Consider the following 21,277-nt stretch of genomic DNA (forward strand, 5'->3'; position numbering starts at 1 on the left):
TCTAAATCTGCAGTGCTACTTGGCAGACTGAGGATTCGAAAGAGTAAAGAGAGAGTTCAACTTCAGTCTAAAAACCAGTATGAAGACCTAAATAAAGCAGGTGCTGAAGTTGAAATCTAAAGGCCATCTGCTAGAAAATGCCTCATTTCACAGAGGCAGATAGTTTCTTCTGTTATTTTGACGTTCAGATTTTGAATCTTAACCAAAATGCAGTCATCTTTTCTGATTGCTTTGTTTATCTGTTGTGTAGCCTTTCGTGACAAGATGGATCATGAAAAGAATAGATAAATGAATCAGGACCACCCAATTCTAGGTTGGTACATTGATGGCTTACTGGGGTCACTTGCAGGAATATATGTGTGTGTTTGTGTGTGTAACTTTAAGACAGCCAAATGCCATATCACTAAAACTCTCAACCCAGTATGGGTGAAGAAGATTCATAAAAATTAACCTGGAAGCCCCTTGGTTAACTTGAAGGCAGCCTTCCTGAAGAATCTCCCTATACGACTTCATCTGTTGGTTGTGTTTATGACATTGCAAATGGAAGTCTTATAAATCTTATGAGTTTGATCTTCCATCATATGTAATCACTGGTTTCTTAGGAGCCTTCCTACTTTATCCACAAGGACATGCTCCAGTTCAAAGGAACTAGCTGCCTAACATAATCTCCATTCCCAAATACTCTGTTTAGGCACCAAGTGATCAAGACAAGGAATAGAATGAACCATCACAGGAACTGTTAGAGCGTTTTCAGCTAGAAAAGATGGGAACATTTCAGAAATGGATTGTGGGGACAGCTGTACAACAATCAGAATGTAATTAATGTCATATCAAGCAGTACGTCTAAAAGAGTTAAAATAGCAGCCATTGTATAATTTACATTTTATGATATTAATGGTGGCTGAAATAACTGAGTCTCTGTAGGAATAATAAAGTGTCTTTCTCTTTGTAGTGTGATTTCAGTGTTCATTAAATCATCATTATAAGAAATCTCCTGAGAGTCTATTGAATCTCAGCAAAAACAAAAATTAAGAAGCCACATTGGAAATTGAGAAACATATCCAATCAGGAACTCATTTCCTGGTACTCAGTCCCCAGCGAAGAAACACTGGTAGGTAGTAGGTGAGAGGGGGCATTAGATTTTAAAATGCCGATCTGTGATAAGTTTGTGTTGGCTCTGTGTTTGAGTTTTATGTTTTGTGAACTATGAAAAGAGAACTTTAAGTGTCAAGTAAGTTGTTTTTAGCTTGTGCTATGTATACTACATAAGAAGAGGGAAAACACAAGGCTTGGCATCGAGGAGATACAGAGTCCTATGTTCACTATCCGTATTGGTGGGTTTTCCTATCTAACTTCCTACATACCTTAACAATTCTTCTTTTATCTCTCTCCCCTCCCCCACCACTTTCTGTAGTTTAAAACAAAATCCAGCTATCATAGGGTCTTGTATGCTCAAACTCCAAAAAAAAAAAAAAAAAAAAAAAAGTTTAGTAGATAAATTGTTACTTTTAGGAAAGCACATAAAATCCTGAGTTAAGAATTCCAGAACTCATAAAACCCATTTGTCAAAACACCTGTCTGTAATCTCAGCATTCCTGCTGTGAGATAGAGGGCAGAGATAGGAGGGATTCTGGAATCTTTCAGATTAGCTAGCCTGGAGCAGGGCTAATCATTAAAACACCTTTGCTTAAGCAGTGAGGGATGAGGGCCTACCAACACCTGGGTTGCCCTCTAACCACCACTTGCACCTGTGTTTTGCACACATAAAATCAGGCTCTCTCCCTCCCCCTCCTTCTCCCTCTCCCTTTCCTCCCCATCTCTCTCTTTCCTGCTCAACTATCCTGGAGATTACAATTAATAGGAATTTTAACTATTATTTCTGAGTTTTATGTTCCAAACTACAAAACTTGTCATTTTTATAACATCTAAGTTCCTATACATTACCTGAGCCAAGGGCTGGGTTAGAGACTAATGCCACTACACCTGGCTATTGAAACATTGTCAAATATACATTATCTTCAAACCCCAGACAAATATAAGTATTCCCAAAGATGACAGACACAGAGAAAAATCCAAGACTTATTCTACCTATTTCTACTGGGCTCATGCTGCTGTTTAAAGTCTCTGTACGCAATGTTGCCCCTACTAACGCCAGCACTGGGGCTAGGAATGGGAATCCTACACGATTTATGTTACACATCCAGTTGCCAAATCAAACAATTAAAAGTAAAACATACTGCTTATAAAAAGACACCATATAGTGACAAGCTGCTTTGGTGAACCAGAAAACAGAGAAATGTGAACAAGGAAGTCAAGCCATCTGGTCCAATCACATTCCTCTCTACAAACTTAACTTGAAGAATGTGCTTCTTTGAGTTTCAAACCCTTATCTGATACATCTACAGTATCTTTCCCATAATTGTCCTGGTCCGAGCTCTTTTCCCAGCTGTCTGTTTCTTAGTGAAAGGTCATGAAGCAGGACTGGAATTACCATCCTCCCCGCCCACAAGAGACACAACCTAAGAATTCGCGTTAGCCAACTTTCCAATATGAAGCAAAGCTTCCCTTCCTCCTGTGACAGTTGAGTCATCTTCGGCTAGATAAGAGCGGCTATTTAAACTGCACCAGAAGCTCTCACACTGGCAGTTGGCTGACTGAGGTTCTCGAATGTTTCAGTTTTCTGTTCTTGACATGAATTTGGAAATGACTTTTGATGACAAGATGAAGCCTGTGAATGACCAACCTGATCAGAAATCATGGGACAAAAAGGCTAAAGGTAACAGGGGTGGGTGGATGCTCATAGAGACAGAATACCAGGATTAGCTCAGAAATATCAATTAATTGTACTGAAAAAAGAGGTTAGATGATGAAGACATTCAAATATCAGATAATACAGAAGACTAATACAATTAATTTAGAAGAAAAGCAAGTGGGGTTCAAGATAATACCTACCTGGTACTAACTCTTTAGTATAAGCTGTTCTTCATACTGTGGCTTTAAGTAATGTCTTCTCCAAATAGCAGTACTGATATTATCTGCCATCTATAGGAAGCTAAATCAGAATCAGGAAGATTGATAAAGTCACTCTGGTTACTGTACAGAGTAGAGCCAAAAATCATACCAGATTTCCATGTATGAAGAATCCTGTCTTTTAAAAAATGACAGAAAATGCATCAATTCAGAGCATACAGTAATTATTTTTATGTGTATTGCTGAAGCACTGAAAAAAACTGAAGTACTTTGTAAATTAGCTAAAGCAAATTTGATATATTCAGTATGGCCAAGTATACATTAGATTTTCTTGTCCACTGTTGCTTTGAAAAACTGTAATTTGTATTTGACTATTACAGTAACTTGAACTACTTATGCTGAATAGACAACTCAGTTTTGTAGAAAACTACAGATAAAATATCTACTATTTTATAAAAATCGAGAGAAAAAGACCAGGTGGTGGTGGTGCACACCTTTAATCCCAGCACTTGGGAGGCAGAGGCAGGTCATCTGCTGTAGGACAGCCAGGGATATACAGAGAAACCCTGACTCAGAAAAATGCAACAAACTCTGAAAAGAGGAAGAAGGACAGACCATGTCTGTAAATAAGCCTGAAACCTTTCGATGGGTAGGATAAGGATGAGTGTGGTGTGATCTAATATCTGAGTGCCTGAACCAGCTCAGAGCCATGAAAGTATTGGGGCTTAGTAGTAGACCCAGCTGCAGTTGAGCTAGCTTGGTGTTGGGAAGTGCTGGTGTTTAGTAGTACATTTAGAAGCTAATGCCAGTTGTTAATGTGTTCAACCATTCGTTCATTATTTGTGCACTAAATATTATTTTTAACCTGACTTTTACCAGACATATGATTAATTCTTCTTTAAGAGCCCTGGTTTGATCAGTTACTTAAATGGGAATGGTATAAACAATACATTGAAATTAGTGTACAATCTTTGTTGGTTGGCTAAAGGTTGTTATATGACTAGAAAGCCAACAGTCTCTTCGTAGCACTGAGAGGGAATGAAGGTGCCTTTCAGATGAGAGGAGCTTGTATCTCCCTTTCACACCATGGCTCATGCAATTGGTGTTTTCACTCAAGAGTTGTGGGCGTTCAGTGTGTGATGAATGCCGGAGGTGGAGGAAAGGATTTTTATACACAGATCCCTGATGCCTGGTACCAGATAAGGCAACTGCTTGTAAGAGACATTCTTGTTTTCTATTCTCTGCTAGCTCATTACACATGCAGAGACACAAATCCTTCAGCCAGAGAAGGAGCTGTATTTTTCCCTGTCAGAATTTCTGCCTTTTTTGTATCACCTGTGGACTTTAACACAAACTAACACAAGAGAACTGTGAATCTATTTGACCATTTATTAACTTGAACTGTCACCACATTCACCCTGAAAGCTTGATAGTATAATACTCCAGGCGTGTTGGCTTATGAGCATTGGATTAAAGAGCTACATTTAGAGACAAAAGTGGTACTGAGTTCCTGATATCCCAACACTGGGGAGGCTGAGGCAAGAGGACTCCAGTCTAAGGCCAGCCTGGGCTACATGGTGAGTTCCAGGGAAGCCTGGATTACAAAGTAAACATGAGCTTGAGCAAGAACAACGTAAAATCCAAAGACCTATGTTTTAAGTTTTGTTTACACATGTGTTATCAAGTTAAGGGGATCTGCAGCTTTCAGTGTTTTATTTATGCAGACAGAATAACATCAGTGTTCTGCTTATTTTACAAGAAAACCAAACACATGTTGTGTGACGTTTTCCTCTCGGATTTGTAATGGCTACGGTTATTCAATGCCGGGACACGTAACTGAACAGTCACATGTCTGAGAACTGCATGACTTGTTTTCATAAATAAGGTAGCTTTTCCTCCGGGGATAATAGGCCACACCTAAAGTAAGCATAAGGCATCTAGTACTAGAAGCCAAGTACTTATCAAAGTTTTATCTCTAATTTCTCTTGGTCTAGGGGGCAATTCTAGGAATAAGAATTGAATAGTATGAAATTAGGCATAGAATTTCATGAGGAAATCTCAGGTCACTAAAATATTTCTTTAACATCTGACATTTTTTTCATGTAATGTTACTCATGTGTACCTGTGTAAAGCTAAAATTACTTATCAGGGGGTTTTACTTCCTTTTTTGCTTCTTAATAGCTATTGGCAGTTTCTACCTCACTTATGCCTGTCTCGTTCCCAAGAAAATGACACAGAAACACAGTCGTTTATTAATAAGCTGTCGGCACTATGCTGAGGGAGGATCTGAGTTATACTAATCTTTCCATGTGCTGAAACTCACATGAATGTCCCATCACATGCCAAATTAGTGTCTTCAGGCATCTTCTGTTATTGTTGTCTGTCCTCAGAGCAAACTTCTCTTGACCATGTGCACCTTCTCTTCACCCTGCCTAATGGTGCTACCTTCTTCTCTTCCCTTCTCTTCTTCTTTCTCCTCATAGTTCCTGCCTGAGTGAGACCCCTCTACTTGATCTCTAGTCCACCATTTCTCTCTCTCCTGACCAATCACAGGCTACAGCCTTTAATTACCAAATCAGAGATTATTGGGGAGCATTCTTTACCACACATTGGTCAATACAATGCCCATGTCCAGACAGCAAGCTGATCTTGGGGCACAGAACTCAGCATCTGAATACAAGGTGCACACAACTAACCCCAACATCTGCGTACGTAAACACCACTCTTTCTGCACAGTAGATAAAGTTGTTAGGCTGTGTTGGGAAAGCTGAATACAATAGATGAAGCACAAGAGACTATTCACAGTGAAATGTTTTCTTGTTTTACTTCATAATTTCATAAAAGAGACTAGTTACATCTTAGAATAGATGAGGTAAAAGCTTCAGGATCAAGTATTTAGTGTCTATACCTCATACTGAATCTCAGTTGTTATTTTTTTCCCATGTGAGACCATACGTCATTTACTTCAGTTCCATGTAATCATCCCTTGCATCACCAACACTGGAGCAGAGCCCGTGGGGTTTCGGGCAGGGTGCTAAGGAAGGCAGATCACAAGAGCAGACACAGACAGCATCCAGAGACTGGCTTGACCACTTACTTGTGTCTTTTCCAATTTCGAATTCTCCTTCCCTGCAGGTCTGCATTTGCTCTCCTCCCCATGGTGGTGCCCTGCCGCTATGACTCTTCTTATCCTCTGCCTGGTGTTATCAGTGACCCTTATTGTACAATGGACACGGTGTAAGTGTTGAAGTAGGGAACTGAGGGTGGGCAATGGGGTTTAGGAGCACAGCACACAGCAACTCAGATCAGCCTAGCTTTACATTCATTTTAAGCTAAATATTATGTATTTATACCCATTAAGTGTACCGATAAGCATTAAAGAGTATACTGTGCTCATTCCTCCATTAGAGGAGGGGATGGATGGGGACTATTCACAGTACAGTGTTTTAGTTTTGCTTCATAATTTCATAGAGGAGCCTAGTTATACCTTAGGATAATTTGGTAATCACTTAAAGTTTCTAATACATAGTGTTACATCTGAGCTACCCAGGAGGAAAAAAAAATCTATTTACTTTTGTTTTGATATATCGGATTAAATGTTAAAAGTCACATGACCCACTTGAAATATGTAAAAAACACTGACAGCAAAATGTATTTTGTGTTTATAACATGAGGGAGCGTAGAGATACTGAGAGGGAAAAAGAAGTGAGAATGAGAACAAGAGTTGCTAAGTAAGAAAGATAAGATTTCCCTGTGTCAGCCTGCCTGAGCAGGTTGCAGATCTGAGTTATTCGACCAGTCAGGGTCCAAGATATAAGGACTCAGAAGTACAATTGTATAACTCATCTAACTCCTTGTAACTGGGGGCGGGGGGTATGTAGGACTTAAGGCCTCTCCTAATGAAGAGGGCAGGGGATGGTACTGGACAGCAGCAGTCAGAAAAAAAATCTACCTTGGAGGTATCAATCACCATCCAGCTGGCTCAGATTGAGCCTAGAAATAAAGAGTCAGCAGCTGCTCGCTTGCACTGGATGAAAACTGAGTTCTTAGAACAATGTTCCTCAAATCTGTTTGATTACACAACATTCATTCTGTTTCCACCCTCTTAAACCATTTTACAGCAAAAAAAAAAAAAAAAAAAAAAAAAAAAAAAAGAAGAAGAAGAAGAAAAATTACTCTCACTGCCAGCATACAGAAATTTATAAATATTTCATGGGTGGTTGTCTCAAAAAGGAAGGCAAATGTTGAAGTTCTTAAATGAAATTAGGAAGTCTGGCAGTGTAGACAGAGTGGGAGGAGCTATGAGAAAAATTTAGCTGAATAAACTGTTAATGGCAATTTCTCCTATGAATCAGAGTCTAGGGAAGAGGTGACTACTATAGCATGCTAATATTTTATTTATTGTATTGTAGTATTTCTTATCCTATCATTACTTTAAACACTTTTTTATTTTACAATGTTATATATTTGGGAATTTCATGGCTCAGTGGTTAAGAGAACTGACTGTTGTTACAGAGGTCGTGAGTTCAAATTTCAGCAACTACATAGTGGGTCACAACCATCTGTAATGAGATCTGATGCCCTCTTCTGGTGTGTCTAAAAACAGCTACAGTGTACTTATATATAATATAATATAATATAATATAATATAATATAATATAACATAACATAATATATATATATATATATATATATATATATATATATATATATATATATATATATAATTTTAGGGAGGGAGAATTTCAAACATGTAAAATGCATTTTGATCAAACGCATCCTATCCCCATTTTTTCTGCTTAGGTTCCTCCCCACCTCCCATTTCCTCTGAATTTCATGTGCCCTCGTTTTTTTATTTTTAAGCCTAGTGACTCCACTTAATGCTGCCTGTACGTGCATTGTATAGGGCCCTCTGCTGGAGCATAGGTAATCTCACAGGCGTCACATCCATAATGAAAACTGACTCTCCCTTTCCAGGATCCATCAATTGCTAATAGCTCCTCAACTAGAGGTGAGATTTCATGAACGAATGCTCTTCCATTGTCTTTACCTTATTATTTTCAAGCTAGATATAGCTTGTGCATATATGTATATATATATACATCATTCTTCGTGCTGACCAAGTCCTCTGACACTGAGGAATATCACAGCTTCTCATCCCTCTAACAGAGCTACATCCCCATCCTATGCCACGAAGCTACATCTCCCTCCTTGACCACTCTGCTGCTACACCACACTATGAACTCTCCAGAAAACACACAAAAGTGGCAATTTTCTATTCAGAAATATCTGCATAATCACTAATAAGAATTATAATAAAACTGCAATTTTGAGTAATATAGTTGAAGAACACCTAGGTTCAGAAGTTGTGAATAAACATGGGCCAATTCCCAGAAGTCACTGAGGTACATTTAGTCTTCCATCATTGTGCAAGTTCATAAAACATTTCTGTCAACACTCATGTGTTGTCAAGATAGATGGTTCGAGTTGGTGTCTTAATTTCGTGGGCATCCAGAGGCTGCATATGTTTTGGACAGGCTAGGCTGACTCTTAATTCTCTCTGGTTTAGTACTCCAGGTATCTAACCTCCTAAAGCAATACGAAGCAAACCTTACACACCAGGATCATATCCTGGAGGGGCAGATGTTAGCCCAGCAGATGGCAAAAAATGCCTCACAGGAAGGAAAGAAAGAACTCAAGAGAAAGATAGACACCCTCACCTGGAAGCTGAACAAGAAATCCAAGGAGCAGGAGGAGCTTCTGCAGAAGAATCAGAACCTCCAGGAAGCCCTGCAGAGAGCTGTGAACTCTTCAGGTACAGGAGGACTGGTGGGTGTGTAGCACAGTCTTAATTAGGTTTAACTGAACCACCACAGCACACATGGGCCAAACACTCAGAGTGCCCTACACAAGCTCTCTGTGAGTCCCATTTCCACCCTGGCCCATGGGAGGCCTGCTAATCATCAGATTGTTGGAGCTCTCCTTCTCATGGCCATAAAGTTTTCCTCCTTCTTTCAAATTCCAGCTTTGAGGTTTGGCCTGTAGCATCATCCTGTCCCACTGTCACCTCTTGTCACAGATGTGTTATTATTTTCTTCTAAATGCATCTTAGTCACTGGCCTCCCTTTTTTGGGGGAGGAGGTCTTTTCATTATAGCCCAGATCTTGTGTTAGCTTCATTCTGACCTTGATTCTTAAATTGGCACCAAATCTGTCTAAGTACAAGCAGGGAAGGTTAGCTGACTGAAGACTTAAGAGAGCACTTGAGATTGAACAAAAGTGGGAGGTTTGGAATGTGGGTTTATGTAGAGAGTGAGACAGTTTCATTTGTCTAACTGGGTTAAGAATTTAGGGGGCAGAGAACGAATAGATGGTGCTGAGTCCCTTTGTGCCATCAGAAATTGTTACTACATTTCTGCAATATTGATCTTTTCTGTAGGGCAATCTATGGGGTATGTGCTTCTAAGTATAGAGTAAGGTGTGACAGAATTTATTTTACTACCAGGTCCCTACCCAGGAAGTGTTCAAATGGGGCTCCATTCTCAGGATTAGCAATTAAGTGCCAGTCAAAACAAATTCCCCCGATGCTTGCTTATGTCGCTAACAGTTTACATGTGCAGTTTCTGTGGATTCATATATAATAATGATATAGATGGCCATTCCTTCATTGTATAGACAAACATATTGAGAGCAGGATAGTTAGCAACAATGATGAGTGGTTTGATGTTCAGTTTACAAGTCTTGACAGGTCCAGAATGGTGATGTGTGCCTTTAATCATAGCTAGGGAGACAGAGTAGGAAGTTCTTTGAGTTCAAGACTGGTGTGGTCTACATTGGGACATCTAGTCAGAGCTACCTGGAAAGATTAAATTAATAAAGCCTTTCTTTGTATAAATAAGGTAATTTCTATTTGCAAAAGTAAACAGATTTTCTTTTGACAAATTGACTTTTGATTAATTTGAAACATATATATATAATTTTCCTATGGAGAGACTTTTCAATGAGATAATGTGACTTAGTGTTTCCAACCAGGTTTAAGGGAAGGAGGCTTAAATATCAAGGATGGGAGTGCTTACATACATAGCTAAAATCTCAACTAATGGTTTGCTTCACCGATGCAGCAGTGGAACAGGTCACATTTATCAACTGTAAATAGTATGGGATTCAATCTGGGTCAGGACCATGAGGAACCCTTTCTCAGAGATGCCAGAGATGAACTGTGGGCCACACATGGAACTCACATGTCTCCTTCTGGCAGATATACTAGGTCTTGTTTCCCATTTCTTCGATGCTAAATATAGCCAATTAATAGAGGCCACAGATGAAAGCTTTGATCATATGGCATTAAAAAGAGCCTCATAAAAGTATCATAATGCTAGTTTTCTCAACTTTGATGAAGGCTTTATCTGTCCCAGGAACAGATCTGATATGATTTACTGGGAAGCTAAAGTAATGTATGGCTCTCAAAGGAATAGATCTTAATAATTAACAATAGAAATGGTGGTCCTTCTCAATCTTTTTCTTTGCAAATAGCTTGATGCAAATGGTTATAGGCCACCAGATCCTGAACCTTTAGCAAGTCTAGAGCCCACAGAATACATCCTCAATTAGTTCATCCACAAAGGCATTTGAGAGGAAGTGTGCTCAGTGACCGTATTAGGTTCTAAAGAGGAACAGAAGAAACGGGATGAGTATATAAAGGAAATTTATTAAATTAGTTTTCATAGTATGTCTGGTGTCCAACAAAGGTTATCTTGCACTAAATGGGTAGAGACTTTGGCAGCTGACCAGTTTGTGAGCTTAGCTGTCTCAGAAAATCAGTGTCTTCTGCCACTGAAGAGCTGGAATATCTCTGAAGAGCTTTTTATCTTCGGTCTATGATGGAAGCCAAAAGGAAGCTCATTCTAACAAAAGTAAAGAAATGCACCCAGCGGACTGATAAACTTGCCTGCAGAGTGAATGTTCATTAGCACAAAGCAAAATTTCCTTCTCCCCTGTTTCTGGGTTGACCCAGGAAGGGGATGTCCACATTTAATTCTTTGAAGTTCAGATACTCTGGTTAAGGCCAACCATCATAGGTATGACCAGCAGCCTGGCGCTTATTCCATCCCAGATGTAAGTAAGTTGACAACCAAGGTCTGTCAAAAGACATCAAATACAATCTCAACATTAGGTTCAAATCCCTGACTTCTTGGTCTGTCAGATGAAGATGACAGCTGGAAGTTATCTCTGACTTTCACAATGATTCGATGAGTTCAGATATGCAAAGTACTCACAACAGTTTGTCCCATTGGTAAAGAATTTTTACACACACACACACACACACACACACACACACACAGAGAGAGAGAGAGAGAGAGAGAGAGAGAGAGAGAGAGAGAGAGAGAGAGAGAGAAATGTAATTGATTTAATACAGTGCCTTTCTCATGTTGCCATAATATAGGTAAGGTGTCTAGACCATTTCTTTAGTCAAAAGACCTGACTTGTCTACATTTACATAGTATAATTGGCCTAGGCAAATTAGGAGGAAAGTTCACATTTAGTTTCTGCTTTCGTTATTTCAGAATCTTCTACTTTATTGTTTAGGATTTTTTTTTTCTGTAGTTTTGTTTGAATTTTGAACTTATAGAAATCTTCCTGCCTTAGTCTCTTGAGTGCTGAGATTGCAGACAAAAGCTAACTTATTAAGGCTTACATTTCTCTTCCTGATTAAGCTTGCTTCTCTAAAATCATCAGGTATATTTATGACACAATGAGAATTGAATGTTTTAATGTAACTTTTCTTAAGGACTTTTTTCCACTTTGCTCACACTGTAGAGGAGTCACAGAGAGAACTCAAGGGAAAGATAGACACCCTCACCTGGAAGCTAAATGAGAAATCCAAGGAGCAGGAGGAGCTTCTGCAGAAGAACCAGAACCTCCAGGAAGCCCTGCAGAGAGCTGTGAACTCTTCAGGTACAGGAGGACTGGTGGGTGTTCAGCACAGTCTTAATTAGGTTTAACCAAACCACCACAGCACACATGGGCCAAACACTCAGAGTGCCCTACACAAGCTCTCTGTGAGTCCCATTTCCACCCTGGCCCATGGGAGGCCTGCTAATCATCAGATTGTTGGAGCTCTCCTTCTCATGGCCATAAAGTTTTCTGCCTTCTTTCAAATTCCAGCTTTGAGGTTTGGACTGACCCACCATTCTGTCCCTTTGTCACCTCCTGCTGTAGATATGTTATTGTTTCCTTCTAAGTGTTTCTTGGTCACTTGCCTCCCTTTCCTTGGGGTCTTCTTGTCATCATATTTCTTCAGCTCAGCTCCTGTGTTAGCTTCATTCTGAGCCTGTTTCTTAAATGGGCACAACATCTGTCTAACTACAAGCAGTAGAGGTCAGCTGACTGAAGACTTAGGTGGACACTTCAGGATGAACAATAGCAAGAGGTCTGCAAAATAGGTTTATATAGGAATTGAGATGTTTTCATCTGTCAGTGGAATTCAGAACCTAATTCAATTATGTAATACACTATTGGGATTTTCTGCAGTGTAATCAACAGGGTATGTGCTTCTAAGTACAGAGTTGGGTGTGATAGAATCTTTTTCACTATAATTTACCTTCCTAAGAAGTGCTCATATGAGGGCTGAATTCTCGGAATTAGCAATTGAGTGACAATCAAAAGCAAATTTCTTGCTCATGTGGCTAACAGTTTAAATGTGCAGTTTTCTTGAATATATATATTTACACACATACACACATACACAGACACACAGAAACACACACACACACACACACACACACACACACACACATATATATACATATATACCCTTTAAAATATATACAAAAGTATTGAGAAGAGAATAGACTTTATCAGTAATGAAGATGAGTGGTTTGTCATAAATTTTCTCAGTTTATAAGTCTTTCCATGCTGGCCTGATTGAACACACCTTCAATCCTAACGAGAAAGACAGAAGCAGGCAGATATCTGAGTGCAAGGCCAACCTTGTTTATATTGCAGGGTTTTGCCAAGGCTACAAGGAGAAAAGAAACAGAAAGATAGAGGACAGAGAGAGAGAGAGAGAGAGAGAGAGAGAGAGAGAGAGAGAGAGAGAGAGAGAGAGAGAGAGAGAGAGAGAGAGAGGCAGGAAAAATGAAGAAAGGGAGGAGGGAGAAGAATTTCAATAGGAAAGAAGTAATTTAGATTTACAAAACTAAATAAAATTTTAAACAAGTCAACCTTCAACTAGTGTCAAGCATATATTTAATTTCTCTAGGGAGGAACTTTTCAGTAAATTAAAAGGACCCAATAATTCAAACCAATTTTTAAGGGAAGGAGACTTAAATATCTTTCAAGGATAGGGTGTTTCCATTCACAGACAAACAAGATCCCAACCAATGGTTTGTTTTTCAGATGCAGCAGTGAAGCAGTTTACATTTATTGGTTGTAGATTGTGTGGGATTAAGTCTGTGTGAGGACCATTGGGAACCCTTTTTCACAGAAGCCAGACATAAACTGTGGATCAGATACAGAACTCATGTGATTCTTTCTGTCAGATTCTAGGTCTTGTGCTTCATTCCTGATAATCATAGCTATATATAGCTAATTAATAAAGAGCACAGGTGCACTCTTTGATCATATGGCTTCAGAAAAAGTCTAATAAAATATCATAATATTGAAATCCCATGTGAAAAAAGATGAGGTTAGTTTTTTCAAATTTGAGGAAGCTTTATCTGTCCTATTAACAGCTATAATGTTATTTACTTGGAAGCAAAGGAGATACAAGGTTTTCAGAAGAGTAGTTTTTATATTCAGCATCAGAACTGTTGGTCCTTCTTAATCCTTATCTATGAAAATAGTTTCAGGAAAATGGCCAGTTCCCCATAGGGCCCCCAAATCTTGAATGTCTAGCATGTTCTGGATCTAGCACATCTAAATCTTATCAATTAGTTCACTCTCAAAACTGTGTGGGAGGAAGTGTACTATAGGGGATCTGAAGAGGAACAGAAGCAACAGGATGACTATATATTAAAACTGTTTTATTTGATTGGTTCCCATAATATGTCTGGAGCACCAAAAAGGGGGTATCTCACACTGGATGGTGGAAAATTTGGCAGTTGAATAGTTGTTAAGGCTGGGAGTCTCACCTGCCATTATATGGCACTAAAAGTCTGGACTATCTTTGAAAAACTACTTGTCTTTAGTCTATTTTAGAAGTCAAAGGAGGCTGCTTCTAATATAATTGAAGGAATACACCCAAGCGATTGAAAAACTTGCCTGCAAAGCAAATGTTTATTAGCACAAAGCAAAATTCCCTTCTTCCTTGTCTTTTTGTTGACACAGGAAGGGGATGACCATATTTTGAGGAGGTTTTCCCACTTTAGGTAATCTCATTGTTAAACTGTATTACCAGGCATAACCAGCAGCCTGGCTTTTAGCCCATTCCAGATTTAATTAAGTTGACAATAAAGGTCTGTCAAAAGGCATCAAATATAAACTCAACATTAGGTTCAAATCCCTGACTTCTTGGTCTGTCGGATGAAGATGACAGCTGGAAGTCATCTCTGACTTTCACAATGATTAGATGAGTTCAGACATGCAAAGTACTCACAACAGTTTGTGCCATTGGTATATGTGCTCATTAAGTTTTGTATGTACTCATAGGTATTGCTACGAGCTATATTATATTTTACACACACACACACACACACACACACACACACACACATACAGAAGTGTAGTTGACTTTAATACAGTACATATAGGCATGCCTTTTCTCTTTTTCATAATATAGGCAAGGTGTCTAGACCAATTCTTTGGTCCAAAAACCTGATTTGTTTATATTTTCATACTATAATGGGTCTGAGCAAAATACTATGAGGAAAGTTCACATTCTGTTTTAGATTTTTATATGTCTCAACTACAGTTTCTGCTTTCATTACTGCAGACTCTTCCTAGACTATCATTTGCATATCTGTCTCCATTTCCTGAAGTTTGCTGGATTTTTTTTTCTTGATCTTGCCTGTTTGTTTTGGATAGACTCTCATTCTATAGGGAAGATTGGCCTGGGAATCATTATTTGGATCAGATTGGTCTTGAACTTGTGGAAATCCTCCTGCCTTAGACTCTTGGCAGCTAAGATTGAAAGCAAGAGCCCCCACATTAGGCCTACCACCACATTTGTCTTCCTAATAAAGCTTTCTTCTCTAAAACTATCAGGTATACTTCTGCTACGATGAAAATTGATTTTTTTAAATGTAACTCCTCCTAAGAGTTTTTTTCCCCACTGTGCTCAAACTGTAGAGGAGCCCCAGAGAGAACTCAAGAGAAAGCTAGACACCCTCACCTGGAAGCTGAACAAGAAATCCAAGGAGCAGGAGGAGCTTCTGCAGAAGAATCGGAACCTCCAGGAAGCCCTGCAGAGAGCTGTGAACTCTTCAGGTACAGGAGGACTGGTGGGTGTGCAGCACAGTCTTAATCAGGTTTAACTGAACCACCACTGCACACATGGGCCAAACACAAGCTTTCTGTGAGTCCCATTTCCACCCTGGCCCATGGGAGGCCTGCTAATCATCAGATTGTTGGAGCTCTCCTTCTCATGGCCATAAAGTTTTCTGCCTTCTTTCAAATTCCAGCTTTGAGGTTTGGCCTGTAGCATCATCCTGTCCCATGGTCACCTCTTGTCACAGATGTGTTATTGTTTTCTTCTGAATGCATCTTAATTACTGTCTTCTCTTTTTGGGGCTCTTCTCATTGTAGCTCTTTAGCCCATCTCCTGTTTTAGCTTCATTCTGTCCCTTTTTCTTTAATGGGCACAAATTTGCTTAAGCTGTGGTGGTTACCTTACTAAAGACTTAGGTGGACACTTAAGGTTGAAGAATAGCAAGAGGTCTGCAAAGTAGGTTTATATAGGAATTGAGATGGCTTCATCTGTCTAAAGAGATTAATAATCTGGGCCGCAGAGAAAGAATAGGTTGTGCTGGCAACCTTTGTGTCATCAGAGATTATTACTACCTTCCTGCAATATTGATATTTTCTTCGGACAGATTGCTTTTGACATCACTGAAATCCTCTTGACTTAGTCCCCCAAGTGCTACTGTATTAGGCATCCTACATTTGTCTTTCTGATGAAGCTTACTTGTATAAAATTATCAGGTGGATTTGTTCCACAACAAAAAAATTAAAATATAATGTTACTCTCATTAAGGACTTTCTCCCCTTTTTGTCACATTGTAGAGCAAAAGGCAATTCCTTGTGTGTTACCATAACAACCAGGTTGGTGTTGACCCTGCTGATGGTCTGGGAGTTCTCAGCACAGAAATGTTGATACCTTTACCTACTGCCTTCTCCCAGATTGGCTTTGCTGGATTCCTTATAAAATTTTGCTGCTAGGAACAATTTTAGTTTCTGAAATACATGGAAATTAAGAATCCTTATTGTTTATAGATAAAGCATTCTCACGAAAACAAACTTGTTCAAAAGAATGTGAGCCACTGTGCAAAAGCAAATTTTCTTGCACACACCTGTTTAAGGAAGAAAAATAAGGAGATATAATTAATTGTAATGACATAGGTTTTTGTTTTTTTTAAACCAAAGCATCTGAAATTGTATTATTACACAAACCAGTATGGTGTTCTCTCAGCAGGCTAGTCTGCATGGTTCTGACTAGCTCTCAAAGTCCCATGTGTGCTTTAAGGGCAAGCACAGGTGTCTGCAAACTTACCTCATTTCACAAACCACACTGGTAACTACGTTGGGTAGCAGAGGGATAAAAGAAGACAAAGTAGTGAACACTAATTCTGTTACTCAGAGAAACAGAGCTTCTAAATGCATGCTTGACTTTGTAATAATAGTGTTGCCAGTAGACATCCATTTTTTAACTCTCCTTTTCAACATTTCAAATTTACCTTAAAAAAATCAAATTCTAAATTAATATAGTAATCTGTGTCTCCAAAGAGGGGAAATTGGATGCTAAATGAAAAGTTGGCTTAGATTACTAAAATCAGAATGCCTTTTCTCTTTTTATTTGAAAGTATATATAGTTGAATAATATACAAACACACACACACACATACACACCAACACACACACATAAAGGGAAGAGGAACTGTGAAGAGTCAAATATAATGTGTGAAAAAACATGTATTTTAAATAAAAATATATAAAAGTAAACATATAAAAGTAAACATGCGTTGGAAATGTGACTCAGTGATTAAGAATACCGGCTGCTCCTCCAGAGAACTTAGATTGAGCACCCACAGAGCAGCTCATCTCTGACAACAATCCAGTCCCAGTAGATCTGACACCATCTTCTGACTTCTGAGAGCACTGCATGCACATGGTACATAGAGATAGAGATGGAGATGAAACAGAGACAGAGATAAAGACAGAGGAAGAGACAGAAATAAAGGTAGAAAATTAAACACATACAGATGCATACATATAGGAAGTAAAGACTCTGGCCATTCGGAGCCAGCAGAATCTGGGCATCTTTCTCGGGAAGAACTGAAGAAATGTTTTTACTCAGAACTCATCCATTATATGTGAACACTTCCTAGGTCCTTGTCCAGAAGACTGGCTCTGGCATAAAGAAAACTGTTACCTCTTCAGTGGGCCCTTTAACTGGGAAAAAAGCCGGGAGAACTGCCTATCTTTGGATGCCCAGTTACTACAAATTAATAGCACAGATGATCTGGTGAGTTCTTTGGGGTGATGGTGATGGGTTATGGGTTGGTAAAAGAAAATGAAGACTTGAGAAAGTGCCTTAGGTTTTTGTTCTTCTGTTTTGTTTTTTTTTTGTTGTTGTTGTTGTTGTTTGTTTTTGTTTTGTTTTTGTTGTTTTTTGCTTGTTTTGTTTTTGTTTTCTGTGAATAGATGCCATGACCCTGGCAAGTCATAAAGAATAGCATTCATCTCAGGCTAACTGACAGTTTAGATTAGTCCTCTGTCAGCATGTGGGAAGCACAGCATAAGCGGCACACAAGCAGACATGGTAGCTGAGAGGTCTACGTCTGGATCTGCACACAGCAGGAAGAGAGTGAAACTGGGCTTGGCATGAACTTCTCAAACCTCAAAGCCCATCCCCTGTGACACAGTTCCTCCAACAGGGCACACATCCAACTATACAACAACCTGTGAGATTGTGAGGGCTATTTTCATTCAAACCACTACAGGGAGAAACATTTGTTTGAGAGAGAAAATAGCTGTTTTTCCACCAGATTGCATACTTGGCCTTGGGCATGTAGGATATTAAGTCACCATGAACCTTTGTAAACCTTTTCATTAAGGCACCAAGGGATGTTGGAGATCTTTTTGCTATTTAATTTGATGAACCTAAAACTCAGGGTGGTGTCTTTCCACAGACCTTTGTCTTACAAGCAACTTCTTACTCCACATCTCCATTTTGGATGGGACTGCATCGGAAGAAGCCCAACCACCCATGGCTATGGGAGAACGGCTCTCCTTTGAGCTATCAATTGTAAGTCTACTACTCCTCTTGGTGGCCATTTTGAGTGTCTTGTTCCTGGCTGGACCTGCTTTGAAGTTCCTGTCACATCCCACCCATTGATGTGGAAAGAGTAGGAAATACACCAAAATCCCAAGAGGGTTTGTCATTTGCCCCTTCATAACTTGCTGGCATTTTTTTTTTCATGTAACCACTGATTTCAATCTTTGAGATATGGTTGATTTCTAACATAAAGATGATATGTGTCCTGTTTTTGTTTTTTCTTTCCACCTACAGCTTTAGGATCAGGGGCATTTCTTTACAGATGCGTTCATCAGGAAGCTGTGCATACATTCAACAAGGAGCTGTGTTTGCTGAAAATTGTATTTTAACTGCATTCAGCATATGTCAGAAGAAGGCAAATGTATTGCTAACTCAGTAAATCTAAAGATTCTAGAGAAGAACCAAAGACCTTTTTGACTGTTGTTCTGAAATTTAAGCTATTCTTTCTTGGGTATAAAACAGGAGGACCTTGACAGCAGTCAGTTACCTTCTAACTGCAGTTCACCTCTACAGAGACAAGGACCAGAAACAAAAACTGGGGGTTCAGCTGTTTGACATCTTTATACCAAAAGTTGTGAGTTCAACTGTATATCCATATATACTGTCCTTGACCCTCAAAAGACTCCTAACAGACCTGCAACCCTTCTTCTCTCTCTTGGTTTAAACAATGCCTCCTGCCTGACTTGGGGGAATGCTTTCTACTCAGTTTCCTCTACCTTGGTATGTCATCTGTTGCTGTGTGAAAGACAGAATGTAGAAAAGCTTTCTCAAGTGCAGGCAAGGAAGGCAAAGCTTGCCTGAGAAATACCATGCAAAGCAACAGAACTGGAAGAACTGCACTGCGAGCAGGAACTCATGGTTTGATCGTCATGCCTGGGGTCCATCTCCAGACTGCACCGTTTACACATCTGTATTTTCTTGGATTTTAGTGTCATTGTATGTTTACAGATTGTTTGCACTATCTAGGGAGAGTGTATCTCTGAGTGGCTGGTGCCATTGGAGGTCAGAAGAGGGAGGTCAGATTCTCTGGTACTGGAATTGCAGATGGTTGTGAGCTGCTATGTACATGTGAAGAATTGAACTCATGTCCTCTGGAGGAATAGCCAGTACTGTTCACCATGAACATATCTCCTCAGCTCCTGTGATCAATTCCTACATCAGCTATTTCTTCATTTTTGCTCTACCAAACAACAGTGCTGTAACCAGCCCTTCAAAACAGTATTTGCTAAAGCAATAGAATATATGGCCCCAAACTTAAGTATAATTTTTTCCCTTAAATTATATACGTTTTGTAGACAGTCTCTCCTTGACCCTGTCATGCCATGCTATGACTCAGAAAGATACATGACCAAAATGGACGAAAATCATTTGAAGAAGAATTTCTTGGAATTGTCAAAGCTGGGTATAAAAATGTTACTTAATTGGAACAAATGGATTTAGAAACTTCTATTATTAGGGTTTTCACTATCCCTACATGTCAGACTCTTTCACTTCAAATTAAGCTTTTCATAATTCTAGGGGTAATATAGCATATATATCATGTGTATGAGTGTGTGTGTGTCTGTGTGTTAATATGGTAATTACATCCTTGGACATTGGCAGTTTTATGTGTAATAAATTTGCAATAATCCAAATTTATAAGTAATTTCTATGGTCCGCAGTAGCGATCACATCACCAGAGCCAAGATAATGAATATGTTTGTCTCTCTGCCCCTTTCAAATGCGTCCTCTCTAGAACGAACACCAATCTGCTATCAGAATTTCACTCTATAGTTCTGGCTGGCCTGGGACTCACACCACAGACCAGGCTCACCTCCACGTTCCAGAGCTCCTCCTGCCTCTCCTTCCCTAGTACTGAGGCTGAAGGAGTGTGAGGCCACGTGAGGCTCACACTGTTAATGTGAGTGAAATAGCATAACACATTCTTTTTTTTTTTTTTTCCAGTCCAGCTTCTTCCATTTGGTGCTATTATTTTGGTATCCACACACCTCTATTTCAGTGTTCATATCAGTTCTTCATTCTTTGTAAATATCGAGCATTCTCCTGTGGGTACATAATGTCATTTTTTAAATCTGTCTATTTGTTGATGCCCTTTGGGCTGTCTTTGTTTGGGGTCACCTACAATACAAGTAAAGCTGCTCTGGATGTCCATGCACAATTCTGATTTCTCAGAGAAGCACTGAGGAGTGTGATGGTTGGATCATTCAGTGTGTGAATATAGGGTTGGCCATTTTAACAATTCCTTTTTGAAAAACGTTCTTTTTTATTTCTGAAATTATTTTTTTTTAAAAAAATTAGCCTACTTTACATCTCAACCCCAGTTTCCTTCCCTTTCTCCTCTCAGTCTTTCTACATGTGCCCCCACCCCCACCGCAATCCATTCTCTGCTTTCTCTTCAGAAAAGGAGAGGGCTTCCATGAATACCAACCATCCTTGGCATCTCAAGTTGTAGTAAGAACAGGTTTATCTTCTCCTGTGAAAATCTTAAGTTTTAGATTTGTTTATTGTATATACATTAGGACTTTGCATTATGTGTTGGTACCATGTTTATGCCTGGTACCAGAGGAAGTCAGAAGAGGGCATTGTATCTTCTAGAATGGGAATTACAAACATTTTTGAGCCATCCTACAGATCCTGGGAACTGAACCCAGGTCCCCTGGAAGGTCAGGCAGTGCTCTTAACCCCCGAGCCATCTCTCCAGGCATTTTAACCTTTTTTATTGATATATAGCTGTGTATGATTATAGTTTTAGCTTGAAGTTTTTAAATGTCAAGCAATCTTGAATTTATTTTTATGTTATGACTTACTAACTGTA

At 39.2% G+C, this 21,277-nt stretch overlaps 1 protein-coding gene across 3 annotated transcripts; it reads left to right on the forward strand.

Annotated features, from left to right (window-relative positions):
* Positions 1-2,672: 2,672 nt before the first annotated feature.
* OLR1 (oxidized low density lipoprotein receptor 1) lies at positions 2,673-18,841 on the forward strand (the record flags this gene model as incomplete). Of its 3 annotated transcripts, XM_080914211.1 has the most annotated exons (8): positions 2,673-2,776; positions 6,106-6,207; positions 8,540-8,785; positions 11,787-11,924; positions 15,258-15,395; positions 17,513-17,649; positions 18,317-18,432; positions 18,697-18,841. In XM_080914211.1, 8 exons carry the CDS (start codon positions 2,692-2,694, stop codon positions 18,839-18,841), a joined length of 1,107 nt encoding a protein of 368 aa, XP_080770337.1. The 3 variants fall into 3 exon arrangements, with proteins under 3 accessions (XP_080770337.1, XP_080770338.1, XP_080770339.1); XM_080914212.1 differs by lacking the exons at positions 8,540-8,785; positions 11,787-11,924; positions 15,258-15,395; XM_080914213.1 differs by lacking the exons at positions 6,106-6,207; positions 8,540-8,785; positions 11,787-11,924; positions 15,258-15,395 and having other exon boundaries at positions 2,692-2,776.
* Positions 18,842-21,277: the final 2,436 nt, after the last annotated feature.

The sequence above is a fragment of the Micromys minutus genome (genome assembly GCF_963924665.1).
Source record: "Micromys minutus genome assembly, chromosome: 3".
Taxonomy (NCBI): domain Eukaryota; kingdom Metazoa; phylum Chordata; class Mammalia; order Rodentia; family Muridae; genus Micromys; species Micromys minutus.